The sequence below is a fragment of the Cariama cristata genome, unplaced genomic scaffold (genome assembly GCF_000690535.1).
Source record: "Cariama cristata isolate BGI_N322 unplaced genomic scaffold, ASM69053v1 scaffold16524, whole genome shotgun sequence".
In the NCBI taxonomy this organism is placed as follows: Eukaryota; Metazoa; Chordata; class Aves; order Cariamiformes; family Cariamidae; genus Cariama; species Cariama cristata.
Window position 1 is genome coordinate 2,944 of NW_009613638.1, and position 19,595 is coordinate 22,538.

General features: G+C 37.8%; 1 protein-coding gene across 1 annotated transcript in view; it reads left to right on the forward strand.

Annotated features, from left to right (window-relative positions):
* Positions 1 to 19,478, forward strand: part of LOC104160866 (diacylglycerol kinase eta-like) — a gene marked incomplete at both ends in the record, with an annotated part of 22,122 nt that extends 2,644 nt beyond the window's left edge. Inside the window, 11 exons of the mRNA XM_009699108.1 lie at positions 2,035 to 2,120; positions 3,586 to 3,685; positions 4,907 to 5,183; positions 5,615 to 5,743; positions 10,218 to 10,352; positions 11,856 to 11,973; positions 12,882 to 12,992; positions 13,147 to 13,243; positions 15,602 to 15,709; positions 18,940 to 19,053; positions 19,344 to 19,478. Of these exons, the coding sequence (XP_009697410.1) occupies positions 2,035 to 2,120; positions 3,586 to 3,685; positions 4,907 to 5,183; positions 5,615 to 5,743; positions 10,218 to 10,352; positions 11,856 to 11,973; positions 12,882 to 12,992; positions 13,147 to 13,243; positions 15,602 to 15,709; positions 18,940 to 19,053; positions 19,344 to 19,478 (1,410 nt within the window). The remainder of the gene's footprint in view (positions 1 to 2,034; positions 2,121 to 3,585; positions 3,686 to 4,906; positions 5,184 to 5,614; positions 5,744 to 10,217; positions 10,353 to 11,855; positions 11,974 to 12,881; positions 12,993 to 13,146; positions 13,244 to 15,601; positions 15,710 to 18,939; positions 19,054 to 19,343) is intronic.
* Between the last annotated feature and the right edge of the window lie 117 nt (positions 19,479 to 19,595).

The window sequence follows — 19,595 nt, forward strand, 5'->3', positions numbered from 1 at the left end:
GATTTAGTGTTCTATTATTGTATAATAATATATATACTATAATAACATATATAAAATATGTTTTTCATATATATGTAAATGCAAAATGTTTGCTATCTTGAGTTTGGAATAACCATTGAAAAAACCCCAGCATTTCGAAGGCAAGAGTTGTATTCTGAAAGAAAGAGAGAAGCTTTTTGCAGCGTGAGTTAGATAGGTGATACCACCCAACTTCCTCTTTGTTCTTTTGGAGAGCTCAAAATCATTAGTGACCTCAAAGAAAAGCTTAGTCTGTCTTTCAGACTAGACTTGTGCTTGTACTATCTGATGAGGTTTCAATTTTGAGAGAAAGGGAAATGCTTTAATCAAATTAATTGGCATGAAAAGTCTGACTAAAAATGAGAAAATAATATATTCCTAAGAAAGTTAATGCATATCAACTTTAGCTCAAAAGTACTTGAGAAGCAATAATTAATCAGCAGGTTCTTGAATAAGGTAATAATTCAGGCTGTTTTAATTGGCAAGGAGGTTATAACCTTTGACAGCTTGCTGGATATAGAGATGCAAAAAGGCTGGGGTTCCACTGGCTGGGATTTTAATGGGGTTGCTTTGCACACAGCTCTGTTTTCAGTGTCAGCAATGCAGGCCAAGGCTTTGTCTTTTTCAAGACAGTTAAAATTTTTAAGTGTATCTTCGTCTTGTAAAGGAAAAAATAGACATTTTGTTCTAGTTAGTTCTGGCTTTGAAATTGTGTTTACCTCCTCCTGAAAACGGAAGGAACTGCTGATAGAAAATTTCTTTTTTGGAAAATCAGTTCTGTAGTCTATAGTTACCTGCCATTACTCTTGAGTTGGAAAAAGCCATTTTCTTTTGAGTATCCTGTTCAATATCTATTTTAATGTTTTTTCCATTGTTTATTGAGTTATGATATTTCAGAAAAAGAATAATTAACCTTACAATAGGTAATGTATTAAAGAACAGTTCAAAAAGTAAATAGAAGTATATATCCAGTTCTTTTTTTTTCTCTTTCCCCAAGTTTCAGGAGACTTATTTCCCTTGATTTGGTTCCAGAAATCTTATACTGATGTTTGAACAACAGTAGTTTGTTCTTACAGATCAGATGGTTACATCTTGTTTTTTCCCTTGAAATGGAAACTGATTTACTGTCAGAGTTCTACAACTAAGACTGGGTTTTAGGAGAGAAAAAAAAGGTTCTGTATCTTGCTGCTCTATACAAAAGGTAAAAACACACTGAGATATTTTAAGAGATTCTTAAAGGAAGCTGTCAGAAAATTTCAGAACTGCATTTATTTTTAGCTGTAGATTTGGAATTTGGTTAGAATTTTCTTTTAAAATTACGGTCTGGATCCATATCTATTTTGAGACAGGATATAGTGTATGAGAATGCATTTCTGATCCATTATGAATCTTTTCCTGAGTATTTTGGAACTTATAATTCTTCTGTGCAAGAGAAGACGGACAATGCACACATTCATTGTCTCGAACGTTCTTGTAAAGACTAAGCTCTAAATGGTTTGATCCTTAAGGATTGGTTTTGATAACATTATACCAGTTTAGCAGCCTTTGTCAGTAGGGGTACTTGGGGAGTAAGAACCCATCTGACAGTAGAAAGAAAATTCTAGACTATAACTATAAACTTTTGATTTATTCTTAGTTGAGCAACTTAGTTTGAGGGAAACTTTGCTTGTTTAAGAAATAAAAGATATTAGATTATAATAACTTAGGTTGTTATAAATCTAAAAAGAAGGTAGATATTTTTCTGCCTCATAGACTATTTTTAGCCTAGAAATAACTATTTTCTCTACTGGAGGAAAAGAACTGTGGATCAAGTTCTCAGATGCGGTGTTACTTTCAATATTAAAAATCTGGTACATAAAATATAGTATGCAGGTAGGATCTCCATTGTAAGCTGCTTGTCGTTGTATTACATCTGAAATGGAAATCCTGCTATTTTTGGAGGCGTTTTAACTCACTGCTTGGTGTTAAGCTGCTGAAACGTGTGGAAATTGAAGTCTTTTTTCTCTCTCTTTTCAGATATCTGCTTATGAGGACTCAGTTGCTGCTCATCTTGCAAAAATTCTCAATTCTGATCAGCACTCAGTTGTCATATCATCTGCCAAGTGAGTTGATCAGTTTTACGTACGATGTGTGGGATAAATCTTCTGTGTAACATCATCATCATCATAATAATAACCTTCTATCTAAGCCTGATTTTCTTATGGCTGGCTCAGCTGGCTTGGCTTAATATATCTTGATTTATATCTTTTAGAGTGGATGTTTTTTCTGCAAAATTTTTATGTAGTACAATTGTACTGGATAGCTTAATACTAAACACATCAACATTTAAAAAAATCACGATATTAAGTGAATTTAAATCAGTCCAAATCAGCGGGCAGCTTAAATGTGAAACTTACTGTTACTAATGCGAATATGAGATCTACGTCACATTACATTTCTTCTGTTTTGTTTTATGCATATCCTTATCTTTAAAAGGACAAATAACTTCACCAGTGTGAAGCAGAACTGCAGGCTAAGTAGCTTTGTCATAGCTCTGTCTGTATCAATTCAATCAATAGTGGTCTCAGACAATAGGGATTTTTTTTCCCCAAACTGAAACACTTAAAAATGAGAGATAATTACTTGGCAAATCATGCACATCATCTGACATCAGAAGTATTCTGTGTATACCTTTTCTGTGAAAAAAACCCATCTTGTACTTTGCCATATGCAAAAGACCAGTCATAGAATCCTCAAAAATACATATGAATGTCATTATGTCTTTTTTTTTTCCTGATAATTAATAAAATTTCATTTTTAAAGTATACATAGCACATGTTGAAAGTTAAGCTGCAGGATATTATTGTAACTCCAGATTCTAAATTGGATCTGTATTTTGTTTAATCTGTTTAATTTCTGTCCAGTAAATTTCAACCAAATGAACAGTACTAAGCAATTATCCACACCTCATTAGTAAGTTTGCTGTCTGTCTGCAGTGTAGGTAATAAGAACCACGTCTTTCTCTGATTTACACAATGAAAATTCGTTGCAGCCACTGCAGTTTACATAGATACGCCTCAGGGTCAGCTGTGATTCAAAAGCATGAGCTGTGCAATGGGACGTGTGTGGCCATATGCTTTCATCTAAGAAGTGCTCCATTAAAGTCAGTAGATTTTCTCCATGGTTTCTAGGCTCCATCTTTGCATGGGAGTTTGCAAGACTGGGTTTGAAGTTATCAAAGTGAATGCAAGTTTGTTAACTCCTCTGGTATGGAAGGTGTACAAGCAAGGGAATGGATAAAATTACTCATGTTTATTTCAGTTCTTAGAATTAAGAGACTTAGATACAATGTGAGCAAAGGCTTAAATAAAAGGGAGGAAGAGTTTTTGTTTTAAAGCTTGGCGCTTGAACTTTGCAAATTATGGAAGAGTATTATCTGCTTTGCAAGTATGATCACAGAGTTCAGTTTCTAACAAGAATGATGTATAGCAGTATGCATATAAATAAATTTGCCATAAGAATTTAATATTCAAGACATACCTATTTTATTTCATTTGATTTCTCCCCTCTTCTTTTTCTTATCTGAAGAATATTATGTGAAACTGTAAAGGATTTTGTTGCCAAAATTGGGAAGACTTACGAAAAACCAATGGAAAATGCAGAGGAAGCTGATGCCATGGCCATTAAAGTAAGACTATAACTACATTCTGTTTTAAAGTTGTGGATTTGTTAAAGTTTATAGCTCATGGGTGTTTAATTTTCAGATTGCTCCAGGATGCCCAGCTTGGCTTTCATTTCAACCAGTGACTTTAAAATTCTTCTCTTCTTATTGCATAGAACAGTTATTTCCAAACCATCTTTAAATTCTAAGATCTCTGTGAATTCCTTACACTTTTTCCTTCACAAAAGATGAAGTACATGGTAATGTACATAGAGATACGTAGTTTTAGGGATTAAGTTAGCTACCGGAAAACAAGAGGATAATGAAGCAAGAGTATGCTGGGAGAATGAAGGGAGGAGAGACTACAATGTTAAAAATAGTGGTTTAAGCTGCAAGTTGTAGAGATCATGTTGCAAAAGCACTGGAAGAAAAACAACAGGAGGATTTCATATGTGGCACAAAAGTTACATGAGCTGAAAAGAAAAGAAGAAAACAAAATCACTAACAATCCCAGAGTCAGGAAATGTACTTGCTAAATGGCAATTTGTGGTTCACGTTTCTATTCAGTGCACATTTTAGAAAATGAGTTGTTTTTTTTTTACTGTTCCAAGGCCAGACAGTGTTGACTTCCTTTCTCTTAAGCACAGAAAATCATCTCTTTTCCAGTGTACCTAAAGAGAGCAACTGCTTAGTGATGGGTAGGGGTGTTTGACAGTGTGTGGTTCTGGCTTGAGCCTCTTTGCTCTGTGACAACTCACTTGCTTAATGTACAGCTGTGTTGCAAAAACAGCCCCATGTGTCTCAGTCCAACAGCTGGGCATGTCTCCATACATTATTCCTCCAAATTGGGGTATTGAGCACCCATAATTTCTTATAATGCATGGTATGGGCAAATCTGTGGTGGTTCTCTGTGCTGCAGGCCATCGGGAGAGGAGTAAGATCTGATCTGTACCCTAGTTATGTGGCAGGCTGAGTTTAGCACAGTATGTTATTTTAACCTGAGTGCAGGGTTTTTTTTGTTATAATTGCTCTAATTTGGTTAGGTGTCATAGGGCATGTCTGCAAAAAAACCATGCAGACCTACTGATAATCTGACGTTCCGAAATATTGAACCTGTGTTTGGATTTTACATAAATGCTTACATAGACACCTACAGTTTTAAATATAAACTGGTACTTAATTTCCTGAAAATGTTCACATGTTCACTGGGTGTTTTGTGTTTGTGTATTCTTTTCCACTTTGTCTTAGTGCTCCGAGTTAAATGAGAAGCTAGACCTATTGCTCCAGGCTCTTCACACAGAAGCCCAGGCTGCTCCCATTCTGCCAGGCATCACTCCCCCCATTGTGGAAGAAGAAGCAGAGGAATTTTCAAGTGAAGAATCCTTGTCTGAAAGTAAAGAGCAATTAGCAGAGTGTGTCTCAAAGTCTTCCACCCAGAAACTCTTCAAACCAAGGGAACAGTTAATGCTTCGTGCAAACAGCTTGAAGAAGGCTGTGAGGCAGATCATTGAACAAGCAGAGAAAGGTGCACATCAGCAATGTTTTGATCCTTACTGATAGAATAATGATGATTTTTTTTTTAACCAGCATAAATTTTCATTATTAAAATTTGATTTCTACATTCTTACAGAGATAAAATTATATGCTTATTACAAGCTGCAAGGAAAAGAAATGCAGTTTGTTTGGCTGTTGATGACTGCGTATATGAATACGTATGTATGCACGGATGTGCACATATAAAAGGGTACTTCTTTTGTAACTATTATCCTCAACAAAATGAAAATTTCTGGCAGCAAATCTTTATCAATGGACAATGGATTGCTAGACTCTTTTTCACTGAATTGGCAATAGAAATCTTTTAAACTTCAAGCTACAGAAAAAAAGAAGCTAATTTTCCATGTATGCAGTTTTTCTTTAAAAATCTTGAAACTTTCTGTCTTTTATTTTAATAATCAGTTGTGGATGAGCAGAATGCTCATAGTGAAGAACAAGTGAACCAGTCTCCACTAGAATATAGCAAAGAATTGGATGAATCCAAAGAAGAGGAAAAAGAGGAAGATACAAAGGAACTTGAGTCCCCATCAAGTGAGTAAATTAGGAATAAAGTAATTTAAAATTATGCAGTCTCCTTATGGTTGCATTATGGATCATAGTTGGCTCCATAATTAAAAATACTAGCATCTTTTTCACTGGAAACTAGTCACGAATTTTAATAGATTTGAATAAATAAAAGTTAAGGGAAGAATGCAGGAGATGAGATAACAGCCTTTTGGAATGTGTTTACAAAGCTGAAAAGGTGTTTGTTGGAGAGAAGTGCCTGCATTTAATCCAGCGTTTACACTCACCTTTCTACATGAACCTGAGCAGGGACTAGAGCCTAGGTAACGGTGGCAATAGCATTTCTCAGTCGTAGGCCTTTTAGGGCATATTACAGGAATTTCTGTCAGTCATTTTAGCTCAGGGGGTTTCAAATTGTGTGAAACAGACATATTCATTGTATTGACAACAAAACCCTGATGTCTCAGCTGGGAACTTACCGTGAGACAGTTACTAGAACAGAAAGAATGAATATTTAAGTCTTCTATATGAAGTGGAACAGTGTAAAACAGGAAAGGATATAATAGAAACTGGAACATGGAAGTCTCCTGACAAGTGGCAGTACTAAGGGCACCCCCTCTATTTGTTTTATCCAGAACAGAAATTTGAATCGAAGTCTTTGGTATCCTAGAGCTCCTTCGCATGAAAAATTTCTTGCGTTGTCACAAATACAGGTCATTAGTCCAGCTATTTCCTTGCAGCTATTAGCTTCTGTATAGCAAGCCATATAGCAAGCCACTATACCAAGCTACTCTTGCTTTCCAAGGTCCAGAGCCTCTACCTGCTCTGTCCTTGGTCGGATGGACTTTATCAGCTGCTGCTGTCCAAGTGCTCCTGCTTTCCTGTAGGACCATCATTCTGTCCTCACTATGGGGCTCTGCAGGTTACTCTCCAGAGAAAGAACGACAGTGTGGGTGGCCCATGCTGGGTTTTAAAATGCAACAGAAGGAACCCAGTTGTATTATTTGTATCACTAATTGTACAAAGCAATCAGAATATCTGAGTTTAAAACAACTTGCTTGGAAGGTAGCATTTTCATAAAGTAATAGCCCATTTTGTCACTAAGCTTTCCTTTTGGCTATTCATTGTTTGGTTTGTAAAATGATATATAGAGAAGAGTCATCTCCTGAAATAGCATAGATAGTACTAATTCCTAAATTCAAATGGTAAGGTAAATTCTCTCCTTCATGTGTCCTTTATGAAATCTGCCAGTGACTGGCTGCAGTGGAAGAAGGAAGGGTGATTTGTCTATACAGGACCCTCACTTCCATCCTCTCATGCTTGATTTTTGGCACCAAACCAATCCAGCCATGAGAGATCATGTTTGGACATTTTCCATCACAAACATCAATACTGCATTTTGTGTTGACTGGTAGTTCATGTGCTGGGGTTGTTGAAGAGTCTCAAGCTGCATAGTAATTTTAGGAAAGCTGCTTCTTACTATAGGTGGAAATTTCAGTCTTTACCATATTATCAAAATGGACAGTGATGCACTGCAGGTGAGGTCTCAAGATGATCTGCAACTCATGGAGAAACACTGGTAGCTGGTGGACAGCAAAACACATCCTCTAGATATTTGGTGAGCAACTTCCTGTGGCAAAATGAGCAAAGTTGTTTGGGATTTGCACCTCCTTCTTTTACCCTAACCCACACCAACATCCTCAAAAAGTGTAGTCCTCATGAGGCCCTGCTCTGAAGCTGGTGCCTGTGTTGGTAGCTCCTACCTTAGAAATACAACATTAGGCTCTTGGGGCTTCTGTTGATTCAGAATCTCACATTTCCTTTTGTCCAGGAATCGATATCAGACTTTCTCCAGTAATTGTCTCTTTATTAGCCCTTCTCCTTTTCCTTTAGTTATAGGAATCAATGCTTGTTGGTTGTCCAGTTTAAATAATAGCTCATAGAGGATTCTGACCCTATAGATGACCCAATCCTACTGCCATAAATATATAATAAAATAAAAATATACACATATGTATATCCATATGTAGAAATATATGTAAACCCCTTGTTTCTTGGTGATAAAATTTCTGCGTTCATTGGGGAGCTATATTATTCTTCATACATCTGGTATGTGTGAAATAGAGTGCATATTAATGCTGTCAGTGGAAGATAGGTGTTTAGGGACAAAGTGTGAAACATGAATTCAATTATCTGCAATGAAACATCATTTTTACTCATTAGGGCTCTGTAGTTTTTATCAGAGCATGAACAGCAAAAGTTTATCTTTATTGCAGTCATCCCCAGGAGTCTCATCTGTCAAATAAAGAGCAGCTGCTCTGTTGATTTTCCTATTTAATATAACTGCCTCGTTCCCAAGTACAGAGAGAACAGCCTGTGTGAATAGCGTTGTGAATTTTGCAGTAGCATTATGAAAAATTACCATTAATTTTGTTCTGAATATTATATTTTTCCCTCTGAGGATCTTCCTGGTCATTTGATGAAGATAATATGTTTCCATATGTTAATTATCTTAATCTAAATATTTAATAACTCTCGTTAGATTTCACTTGCAGTTTTTATTTCTTTTCATTTTTAACATTATTACAGTGTTTTGTCGTGCACGGATACTAATCATTGTGTTGTATTGTTATCATGCAATACTATAGCATTTTGTGATAACTGCTGAGGCTGTTACACAGATGTTAAAGTCAGAAGGAGCTGTCCATTTGGGCAGACCTTTCATATAAAACAGTCCAGAAAATTTCACCACTTATCCCTGTCCGTGTCTAATAATTTCTGTTTGACTTAAGCAAGTCATCCAGAAAGGTGTGTAATCTTATTCCTGGGATACAAGAGGATGAAGAGTTTGGCATTTCATCAACTGTTCCATGCTAGGTTATCATCACTTTAAAAAAAAAAAGTGAATGCCTGTAGCCTGGCCTGAACTGATTTGAACACAATTTCTAAACCATGGTTCTTGTTACTACCTTTGTCTCTAGAATTTCCCACTCTGCTCTTTCTTTCCATTAGTGTCTTCATACAGTACGTCCATGTTAACCTCAGGCTGAGTTACCATGATTGACGTGAACTGATCTGTCCCCCTCCTGCCATAGAAAAGGGTGTATTTTATCCTTCCCACCACATTCCTGGTGGTGGTTTTCTTCTGCTTGCTTGGTGCTAGTCCTAATAATTCTGTTTTTGCTGAATTACTTTTCAAGTTTTGAGAGGAATATATCAGATCACTTTGAGATCATATCATTTTTTGTTCTGAGCTTCTTCAGATGGTCAAGGATGAAGTTGCCCTAAGCTGAAGTAGTTTTAACATGTGAGATAATTTCAAGCAGACGTAGCCAAGAAATGTCTATGATCATCTGGTGTGCAAAAGCTTTCTACATGCACATGGAAATGCTATAGCAAAGCACCCAGCTTTCTTCCCTGGGACACCAATTTCTGGCTATGTCTGACGGGAGTGAATTTCACAAAGATTAACTTCCTCAGGCTAAAGCAGGCACTGCCATATTTTCTCAGTTTGCATGAAACAAGTTTTGCCAGGAAAGTAAATTAGAGCACCTGAGGTCAGCCCTCTGAAAAGCCTGTCCTTCTTCATCACCTCCAGAGGCAGCTCCAGGGATAACTGGCCACACTGAGCTACCAGTTACTTTTTGTGAACATCTTCTCTTTCCCCTTGATTTTCTTCCCCTTCTTTTTCCTGAGCCTTTGTCACCAACAATTACATCAGCTACCAAACCTTACTATCTGTCACAAGTTTTTGTTGATCCATCTTCTGGAGAATTTTAACAAATAAGTGATTTCAATTATTTTGGGAATTGCTGGAGTTTTTTTGTGAAAAAGAAAAGATGATGGGAAACTGATGTCCCCCACTATCTCTGTAGCTGCAGAAGACATGTCTGAACATGGCTTTTTCCCTTCCCTTGCAGTTTTTAGTTTGGTTGTAGATAAAGATGCCAGAGTTTTGTCTGATGTTTTCCAAAAGCTGATGCAGGCAGAGGGCCCACTTTAGCTGCTTGAAGCAAATAGTGTGGCTCAGGTATTTCCATGCCCTATGGGTTAGAATAGCTATCTATATTAAAATTGTTATAAATAATAAAACACTATATAATATAGGTCTATTTATAAGTAAATATAGATTGAATTTAAGTTTAAATTTGTATTACTTCATTAACATGTTTATCATAAATTTACTACAACATTAAATACTATTGCTTTTTAAGGTGGATATAAGGCAGTTTTTGCTAGTAGCTTGAAGCATAAGTTGGGAACTCCTCATATTGAATGCCATGCACACGTGTTAATTTTAATTTGTGCCTGTCACTTGATCTGTTTCTGAGTTTTCTTCCCTGTATTTAGAAGAAAAATTGTGGTGTGAGAGGGAAGGACATTTGTCATGGAATGGTAACAGATGAAATTAATGCTTTTGAAATATTTTCAAGGCTGTAAAAACTACGTATTTGGTAGTGTCATAATAGGTCTGATTAGTGCTCTTACGTCTTCTGCGCAGTTAAAACTGCACCAAGATCTCCAGATCGACGTACAAGCCGAGGTATCCATTCTCAGACAGGCTCTTTCTCTACTCCAGCTTTGGCTGCAAGCAAGGAAAACCTCCCAGTGCTTAACACTAGGATTATCTGCCCAGGTAATTATGATTTTGCAATCTGCTGTTCCTTACACTACTTTAATATTGCCTTCTGTTTCTCTGCTTGCTATCAAATAATGATTTTTACTTCATGCCCTGAATTTGTTTGAACCAATATACACATCTTTGTTTTATATCATATAGTAGGAAATGCAAAATAATGTAGAAGATTCGTGATCGTTTGGCACAACACCAGATGTGGCAAAAGTGTTCAGTTTGATTCTGGAGGACGAAAAATGAAATTCAGGATCTTAGAATCATAGAATCACAGAGTGGCTTGGGTCAGAAAGGACCTATAAAGGTCATCTAGTCCAACCCTCTGCCATGGGCAGGACATCTTTCACTAGACCAGGTTGCTCAAAGACCCGTCCACCCTGACCTTGAACACTTCAAGGATGGAGTATCCACAGCTTCTCTGGGCAACCTGTGCCAGTGCCTCACCACCCTCATCATAAAAAATTTCTTCCTTCTGACCAATCTAAACCTACCCTTTTTCAGTTTAAAACCATTGCCCCTTGTCCTGTCACTACAGACCCTGGTGAAAAGTCTCTCAGTCCTTCTTATAAGCCCCTTCTATATTTTGAAAGGACACAAGAAGGTCTCCCTGGAGACTTCTCCAGACTGAACAACCCCAACTCTCTCAGCCTGTCTTCATAGGAGAGGTGCTCCACCCCTCTGACCATTTTCGTGGCCCTCCTCTGGACCCGTTCCAACAGGTCCATGTCCTTCTTGTGTTGGGACACCAGAGCTGAAGGCAGTACTGCAGGAGGGGTCTCATCAGAGCGGAGTAGAGGGGCAGAAACACCTCCCTTGACCTGCTGGTCACGCTGCTTTGGATGCAGCCTAGGATATGGTTGGCTTTCATTAGTATACTTAAAGCATAATGGAACTGAGCTTCCATTTTTCTTTAGGTCAATTTAAGTGAAAGCTTTTAGAAAGTACTTTTCTTTGTTTACATGCATTACACAGTGTTCTGTAGAGTGACATTGATACTAGTCAAGGTAGGCATGATGATGCTGTGATCTTTTCACAAATTAAACTAAACTATGACTCTACCAGTTGTAAAAATGGTAAGCGTATTCCTTAGGAATATTTCCAAAGGAAAGGACCAAAGGAAAATCATGGACAGTTTGGAGATGAAGATTAAACTAAATAAAAAGCTCCAGTAGTCCTTTTGGATGTTAAGTCACCCATTTGGTTACTATGTAGCCAGTGAGTGTTGGCCTGAAATCCTGAATTTTCTTTGTTTTTTTTCTTTCTCAATGGTGGTACCTGAAGAGTCAGCCACCGCACTGCAGCATAGCTGCCTTTCTGCTCAAGAGAGCCAGAGACCCGAAAAGATAACCAATATAGGTAAAAATTGAGATAGAAATGCAATCATTCCTTATATGGATTTGATGAATTTTGTCTCTTAGTATGTGGCTTATATTATGACATATATGTTTCTTTGTTTATCAAATACAAATTGGTTTTTTGTTTTTTTTCTGTTGTTTTTTTAATCAGGTTTGAGGGCTGGTCTAGCTGCTTCTATTGCAGGAAGTTCAATTATTAGCAAAATGTTGCTAGCAAACATCGATCCATTTGGTGCTACGCCATTTATTGACCCGGATCCAGATTCCCTGTAAGAATTTTTTTTCCAAATGTACTGTTTTGCTTTAGTTTTCTTTAGGCTTTTTTTAACTTTTTTTGTAATCTCTTTTTTTTTTTAATTGTCAAATTCTTGTTTGCTATCATTCAGCAGTAGACCTCAAGGTCTGAAAACCGGTTGGATTGTGCTGGTTTAGTTACGAATAGTGCAAAATTGTCTTACAGCAGCAGAAATAATAGGAGACATTTGCTCACTTACTCCTCCCTTACTCACTTTGGGTGGAGGGGGACAGGAATCCTTCAGACCTGGGTTTTCCTGCCCAAACTGCTGGTCTGAACACAAGCTCAGCCGCCAGCAAGATGTTGAAGCAGGTCTGGGCACTTTGTAGTGTAGGAAGAAGAGTATTCCCCTAAAGACTGGAGCAGAGGGGTGGAAATTTTGTGTCCTAAGCTATCTCTGCTTCCCAGCACTGGGTGTACCATTGGCAGAGACTTATGGATGGTACCTGGGTTGTGGGCCGTGGCTTCCCGAAAATAAAGCACTACTGTGTCAGCAGCATCAGCCAAACACCTAGCACCAGCATGCCTAAACGCAGCCTGGGTGCTCAGCCTGGTGTGGTGCTGCTGTCTCGGAGCTGTGCCCAGGGCAGCTCTTCCCTCGTATCCCACTGTTATTTGGAGTATGGTGGAGGTAGTGCTGGTTGAGGGTATGGTACAGTTTCTTCTTTGCCCTACAGGAAGTAACTTGCACTTGCAAAGGAGCTAGCAACCAATCGGCCTCTTGGACTGCTGTTGGGTTTCCTCAGGGAGACTCAGAGGAAACATCTCTTGATGTCTCTTGGTTGATGTATCTGTTCTGAGACCAACCACGATCTTGGTCAAAGCTCTGTGTGTCCAGGTGCTGTGCATATGTGCACCTAATTATCTCTTTTCTTCTAATAGGGAGGGATATTCAGAAAAATGTGTCATGAACAACTACTTTGGAATTGGGTTAGATGCAAAAATTTCACTAGAATTTAATAACAAGCGAGAAGAGCACCCTGAAAAGTGCAGGTAATATAATTGTCAGTAACAGAGCCAAGATGTTTCCATTATTTTCTTTGCCTTATCTCTCTATTTGAATTTATTAACTTTTTCTCCTCCTACAAATAAAAGACATAATAATGTATGTATTTCAATATGTGAATCTTGTTTTACCTTTTCTCAGGAGTCGGACGAAAAACATGATGTGGTATGGAGTTCTTGGCACAAAAGAACTACTGCAGAGAACTTACAAGAACTTAGAACAAAAAGTTCAACTTGAGGTAAGTTTTATTTATGGGCAGAATGGGTATTTTTGCTTTGGCAATGTGTAGTGAAGAATTTGGCCTTCCTCTTGAAATCTTTTAGAGTTCTTCTGTCAACCCATGCTGACCTCAAAGGCACTGTGTAAAAATGTGCTATGTAAGAGGTGGTTCCCCAGGTGGGGTTTTGGAGTAAAATGTCACTACCTAAATATCCCAACATACCCAGTATAATGTTTTTTGTAATTACTGGGTTTTAAAAAAAATAAATTACTGTATAGGTAGGATATGTTTCTTAATGTTCACTGCATCAAAGGGGGAGACCAGGTTTTAAGGACAATAACTGAAATGAACATACGCTAAACAGAAGGAAGAGATAAGGAGTCTTAATCCTTCAGATTCATTTTAAACTATCTGAAAGCTTGATTACACATATAGGGAGAGCACACAGATGATCTTAGTCAAAAATTCCTGACAGAAGAGGGGAGATTCTGAATGTGCATCACAAGAAGCCCAGCTACACCAGTAGAGACTTTCTCTAATAGGTGTTTGAGAACCACACAAACGAAGCAAGATATTATCACAGCAACAACAAATGCAGTGTAAATTATCTAAACATAGTTATTTTTTTGTCTTTTAAATTCTAACATAAAATCTAAGTCTTCTTCACGATACTGGGAACTTAAAGGAGATATAAATGATTAGCAAATGCAGAAAAAGACTATGAGATGGTTACAGTTATTTTCACCCAAAGAATATCTAGGCTGGATTTTGACAGAGAACATACATAATTTCTCTTTTTACTTCATGCTAAGTATTTCATACGGAAGTTCACAATATTTATATGAAGATAACTTTTAAGTTGAAAGAATAATTTTAAGTTACTGGAAATCTTTCTCACTCCTCTGAGATTTAGGAGGATTTTGTGTGGTAGTGGCAGATTGCTGTTATCTAAGGATTGAGTAATTATCAAGGAATTATGCAGTAGTTAGCAAATATAATGACAGGAAAGAACGTTATGTATGCTGCAGATAGAATTCTAATTTAAGGATCTTTTGAATAAGATTCAAATAATATTCAATAAGACATTCAAATCTGACCTTTCCATAATTATTTTTGAATATTTCTGGAAGTAAACCAGCAAGTAGAAATTTCATATTTAGTGTTGCCTTGAATAATATTAGCCTTATGCTAAAAAGTGTGATGAGGTGCACAACACTGGAAAATTAAAAATATCAATTTCAATATCTATTAATATCATAGCATATTTTGGATAATGTCACATTTTCATTAAAATGTTAAATTCTGTCTTGTGGCTGAGATTAAATCGTAAAAAGAGAGCCCTAAGTACATTCTGGAAATAATTTTGCATCTCTTTCCCCTCCTGATAAAATTGCTGCAGATTTTTTCCTTATTTCCTGAGGATTTCTCTTTCATTTGTGTAATTTTAAGATCCTTCTGTGGGACTGGTAACTTGCAGTAATTTAGCAATCTTCTTTAAAGCCAACTTCACATGCAAATTCATGATCCACAAAGTGACACCTGCATCCAGCATTTATGACCTTATATTTCTGTCTTGCTTCAAATCCACACTTGTGGCACTGCTGCAGGACTGCACTTTTGACTCTCAGTTGAGTGGTTTGAAATCATTGGGCTTACCTCTGCAGGCAGTTGTACTGCTTTAAGTCAAGAGTCATTTCACTGATGTCTTTAAATCTACTCTTGGCCATAAGTATGGTGAGATTGACCTACGTCACCCCATGATTGTGTTGCATAGGACTTGGAGTTGCTTATGGGTTTTGTAGAATAAAGCGGTAAGAAAGAAGGACTGAATGGTCAGTCACAGGAGCGACCTCTTGCCTGCAAAATCAACAACACTCCCGCTTAATGGATTTACCTAAATAACAAGTGTATTGCAATTGTGGGAATGCCAATATAGGATGGAAGACCAGTTACTGAATGGGTAAATGAAGCTTTTTGTAATGTCCTTGGCGATCTTACTGTGTGCACTCAGGGAGATAGCTTTTTTCATCGCAGAAAGATTTTTAATCCTTGATAGACAGCGCATGGTCTAAGTGCATGAGGAATTTCACAATAAGGGATGTGAAAATGTTTCTTTGAAGAGTCATGGAACACCTCTACTGTAGATACCACAGCATGTAGTATCTACATGTTTTTCAGCTCTACAAAAATTGGTTCTAAGTTTGGGAAGAAGAGGTGTGTATTAGAGGTGCTTCACAGCATAGAGGGAATCATCTTGTGTCAAATCTATTAATGACTCTCCTCCCCTGCCAGCTCTGTTGAAGCTTCATGTGTTAAAAATGGCTGATTACTTTTATCACATTATTTATATACTAAATGAGCTTTTATCCATTACAGTGTGATGGACAGTACATCCCCCTTCCAAGTCTACAGGGCATAGCCGTGCTAAACATTCCCAGCTATGCTGGTGGGACTAATTTCTGGGGTGGAACCAAGGAAGATGATGTGAGTAACATTAAAGAGAAGTAACTGTCTGAGCGAAACCAGCAATAAATACCATGAACTGCTCTTCTCATTTAATTTTAATAGCAATAGCGTATGGTTTGGATAGCAACTCTTATTCAGGGAGACTGTTTCAGTTTAAACTGGATTGTCTTGTTGATTTTTTTATTGAAAATATATCCCATGATTTTTCACTATCTATTGCCTTCTGTCATGTCCATTGCAGCAAAATGTTCATAGTAAGGCTTAATGATTTTTTTTTTTTAAATGGCTCTATGAGTATTTTTTGGAAACTAATCTGATAAACAGAGACACAAATAGTTTCTCTCTATATTGTTTTACAAACTCCTGTAAATAACGTTTCTCAAAGCATAGATTCCTCTGTTTGCTGTATTCTAACAATAAGCAAGGTGGACAAGAATAATCACTCGTGGTTTATATTTGAATTTTCCTCCTGTTCTTGGAACAGCTTTGGACTAAGGGATGGTGATTTCGAAAATGAGGACTGATGCGTGCAGTGACTCATAATTTAGTGGGGGTAGTAATGTGTTTTTTAAATACTATTTTCAATTACCTTCTAAAATATTTTAAGATATCTTTTTTCCCTTCTTCCTCACATCTCCTAAGAAACGTTACCCTACATGGATACCTAAATGTCTTACAACTTGGAGCAGTCTTGCTGCTGCCATCCACTTCACGCACAGTGCAACAATTGTAATTACTAGCAGATTATCCTAATTCTGCATGTCCTGATTTAGCATGTGTGAGGTCTGAATCGCCTAAAACCGTAGTTGCAAATTAGCTTGTGATCTTAGTGTAGACAATTCAGTATTTTTTTGCCAAAATGCTTTTGGTTTCTTGTGAGTTGTTATCCTTTGCTTTTATATGTGTGTATATATATATATATACAGACACACATACGTAAAAGTCACAAAAAATATTTAAACATGTTTCAATGTCCTTTTCTTATTTTTGGTATATGTCAGAGGATGACAGTTGTGTTTATATTTGGATATGGATATCTGAAGTTTTTATATACTCCATGTTCATATTCATAAGTTGAAAGCATCTCTAACATCTGCTCAGCTCCTGTTTAGGAGTTTATTTTTCTCACTGGACTGCCTCACTGAGAGAGGAGATCTGTCCTAGCTGTCATACTCATATATAGCAAATGTGTGTGTCTTGGAGCAGTTTTACTGATATTCTTAGTCTTCTGGTGTTCAGATGTGCCAGCAAAGTGACATGTTTGTTCTGGGCAGAGTTAGGAGAATAATTCACTGCTTTAGTGCAGTCTTGAATGACTGATCATCAGAGGCGGTGGTGGTGGTGGTCTGAAGTGCTGCTGGTTCTGCTTATCTGGACAAAAGAAAGATGTTGCCTCGACAGCTGTGACTATTCCTGAAACATTATTGGTGAGCCAGGCAGGGCAGCTGCATGCCGACCAACTTGAGCGGGTCTTGTTTAGGCATCTTTTAGGCATCATTTAGGGTCTTTTTGGCGTCCCCAAGGCAGGCTGGAAACATGACCTGCAACAGGAAAGGAGGGAATTGTTTCTTGACCATTGATCCGTAGAGATTTGGTTGCTGTTATTTAAAAAAAAAAAAAAAAAGGTTGTTTTTCAGTACAGATATGTTTTATTGGTGGAGAGACACAGCAGACTGGGTTGTGGTTGGCCCATCCTTTTGCTAAAATGGAAGCACAAAATAAATGAAATTTATAACTACTTTTTCTTAACCCATGCAGAACTAGCCGTGTAGATGTCAGTTATACTTGTGAAAGATAGATCAAGGACTCTCCATAGTTTTTACCTTGCAGTAACAGAATCACCATCTTTGCTGTTTTCAAGACGTTCACATCCCCATGTGAAAAAAGGAAAAATTTCCATGGAAATTGGAAAAATTCAGATGGAGAAACCTTTTGCTGCAAAACACTCCAGTAAAATTGCACTTTTGTTCTTTGACATCTGCTCAAGACCTATCTGTGCAATCCTGGGATCCTCTGAAAGGAAGTACCATCTGAATGTGGCACTAAACTATGGGAACTGTGCTATGCAGCCCTTTCCCTGAGAAGCCTTCCTCAACCTCCTGGCCAAAGCCACCGCTCACTGCACTGGAGTGAAGGTTCCTGCTGGCTTAGTGGGCAGTGGGGAGCAAAGCCCCTCACCCTGTTCCCCATTCTCTTCCTCTGTGAGTCATTGCTGCAGCCACTATCTGGATTACACAGTCCTGGATCTGCACACTCTTATTCTTCACCTCCAGGAAATCCTCTGTCAGGGTACAGGACCTGACAAGTTGTGGCTTTTGAGCTCCTTTCAAGGATTTTCTCCGGTCTGGTCTCAGGTATCTCTGATGCAGCTTACTCCGCCCAAAGTGCCAACTGAGGTAGTCCAAGTATCGCTCAGAGAGGTGATCTCTCTACCTGTTAAACTCTTGCTGGAGTGATTCCTCCTGCTGTTTTTTCTCCCTCGTTGTTCCCTATTGCATATCAGGATGAAACGATCAAGCTTCAAGTGACCTTAGTATGGTATCTCCTGCCAGACCCAGCTGAACTCCAGCCTAAGACTTGTCCTGTGGCATGGCAGAATTCCTCTGCAGGACACCAGGTGGCAATGGCACACGTGAGGCTTCCTGTGCTTTGTGTAAGCTCATGGAAATTCAATGTCTTGACTGGATATCAGGAGTTTGTTCCATACAGAAGCAATTTTCATATTTACAATGGATAATTGTATACAGCGCAAACAAGATCCTCTTCAGTATGAAAGCTGTGTTTAAAATAGCCGAGCATGGACTCAGATGTTGGTTTCCAGAGAATTCAGAATATAAGAAGATAAGCACTTCTGAGAAAAAAGACACCATTATTCCTCTTAACTTCAAGAACCTCTTAGATATTAAGTACATTAACCAAGCAGAGATTTTAATTAGCCTTTCCTCTTGCCTTGAAAAACATTTCTTAGTCTGCATGCTGGAACATGCCATCCTTCCTATATAAGGATATGCCTCGTCATTCAGATATTTGAAATGCTATTAGCATTGCTGTTTTGAAACAGTATTTGCCTACTGTCTACAGTATCTCACTCCTATGACTTTGAGAGACAGTGTACTTACTCTACAGTAAATAAGTTAGAGGATTTGAATGTTGAAAACAAATCTGTAAATGAATCTGTGTTTCATTGAACATGCAATCTAAGCACTAAATTTACCATAAAAAAATGGAATATTTTCTTTTCCTTTCAGATATTTGGGGCTCCATCATTCGATGATAAAATCTTAGAAGTTGTTGCGGTATTTGGCAGCATGCAGATGGCAGTTTCGAGAGTCATCAAACTGCAGCACCACAGGATAGCTCAGGTTTGTTTCTTGAAAGCACGCAACATGGTTAGCAGCAGTTTGGGATGCTGGCAAGTAGCGGTACTCTTGATGACCACCACCCTATACATTAATAAAGCACTGACATTGTTTTAATTTTAATGGGTAACAAATTGTCTTCAATGATGAATGAAGTACAAAAGTGCTTCATCCTTGAGACGATCCTGGAGGGAAGCCACAGTTCAGTTCCTATTAATCAACATATTTCAGGTGGCCCGTCAGTTTCATTAGTATTTATTGCTCTGTAAAATAATGTGTTTGTTCTTTTCCAGTGTCGGTCAGTAAAGATCACCATACTTGGTGATGAAGGGGTTCCAGTGCAAGTCGATGGAGAGGCATGGATCCAGCCACCGGGAGTTATTAAGATCATACATAAAAACAGAGCTCAGATGCTAACACGAGACAGAGTATGTTGCAGAAAGTGTGTTATGAGATACCTTTATTAACATTGGTTTCTGTAATAATTTGATTCAGTTATAACGTGAACTAAACAGTGCTTACAAAAATGTTTTATAACTATTATA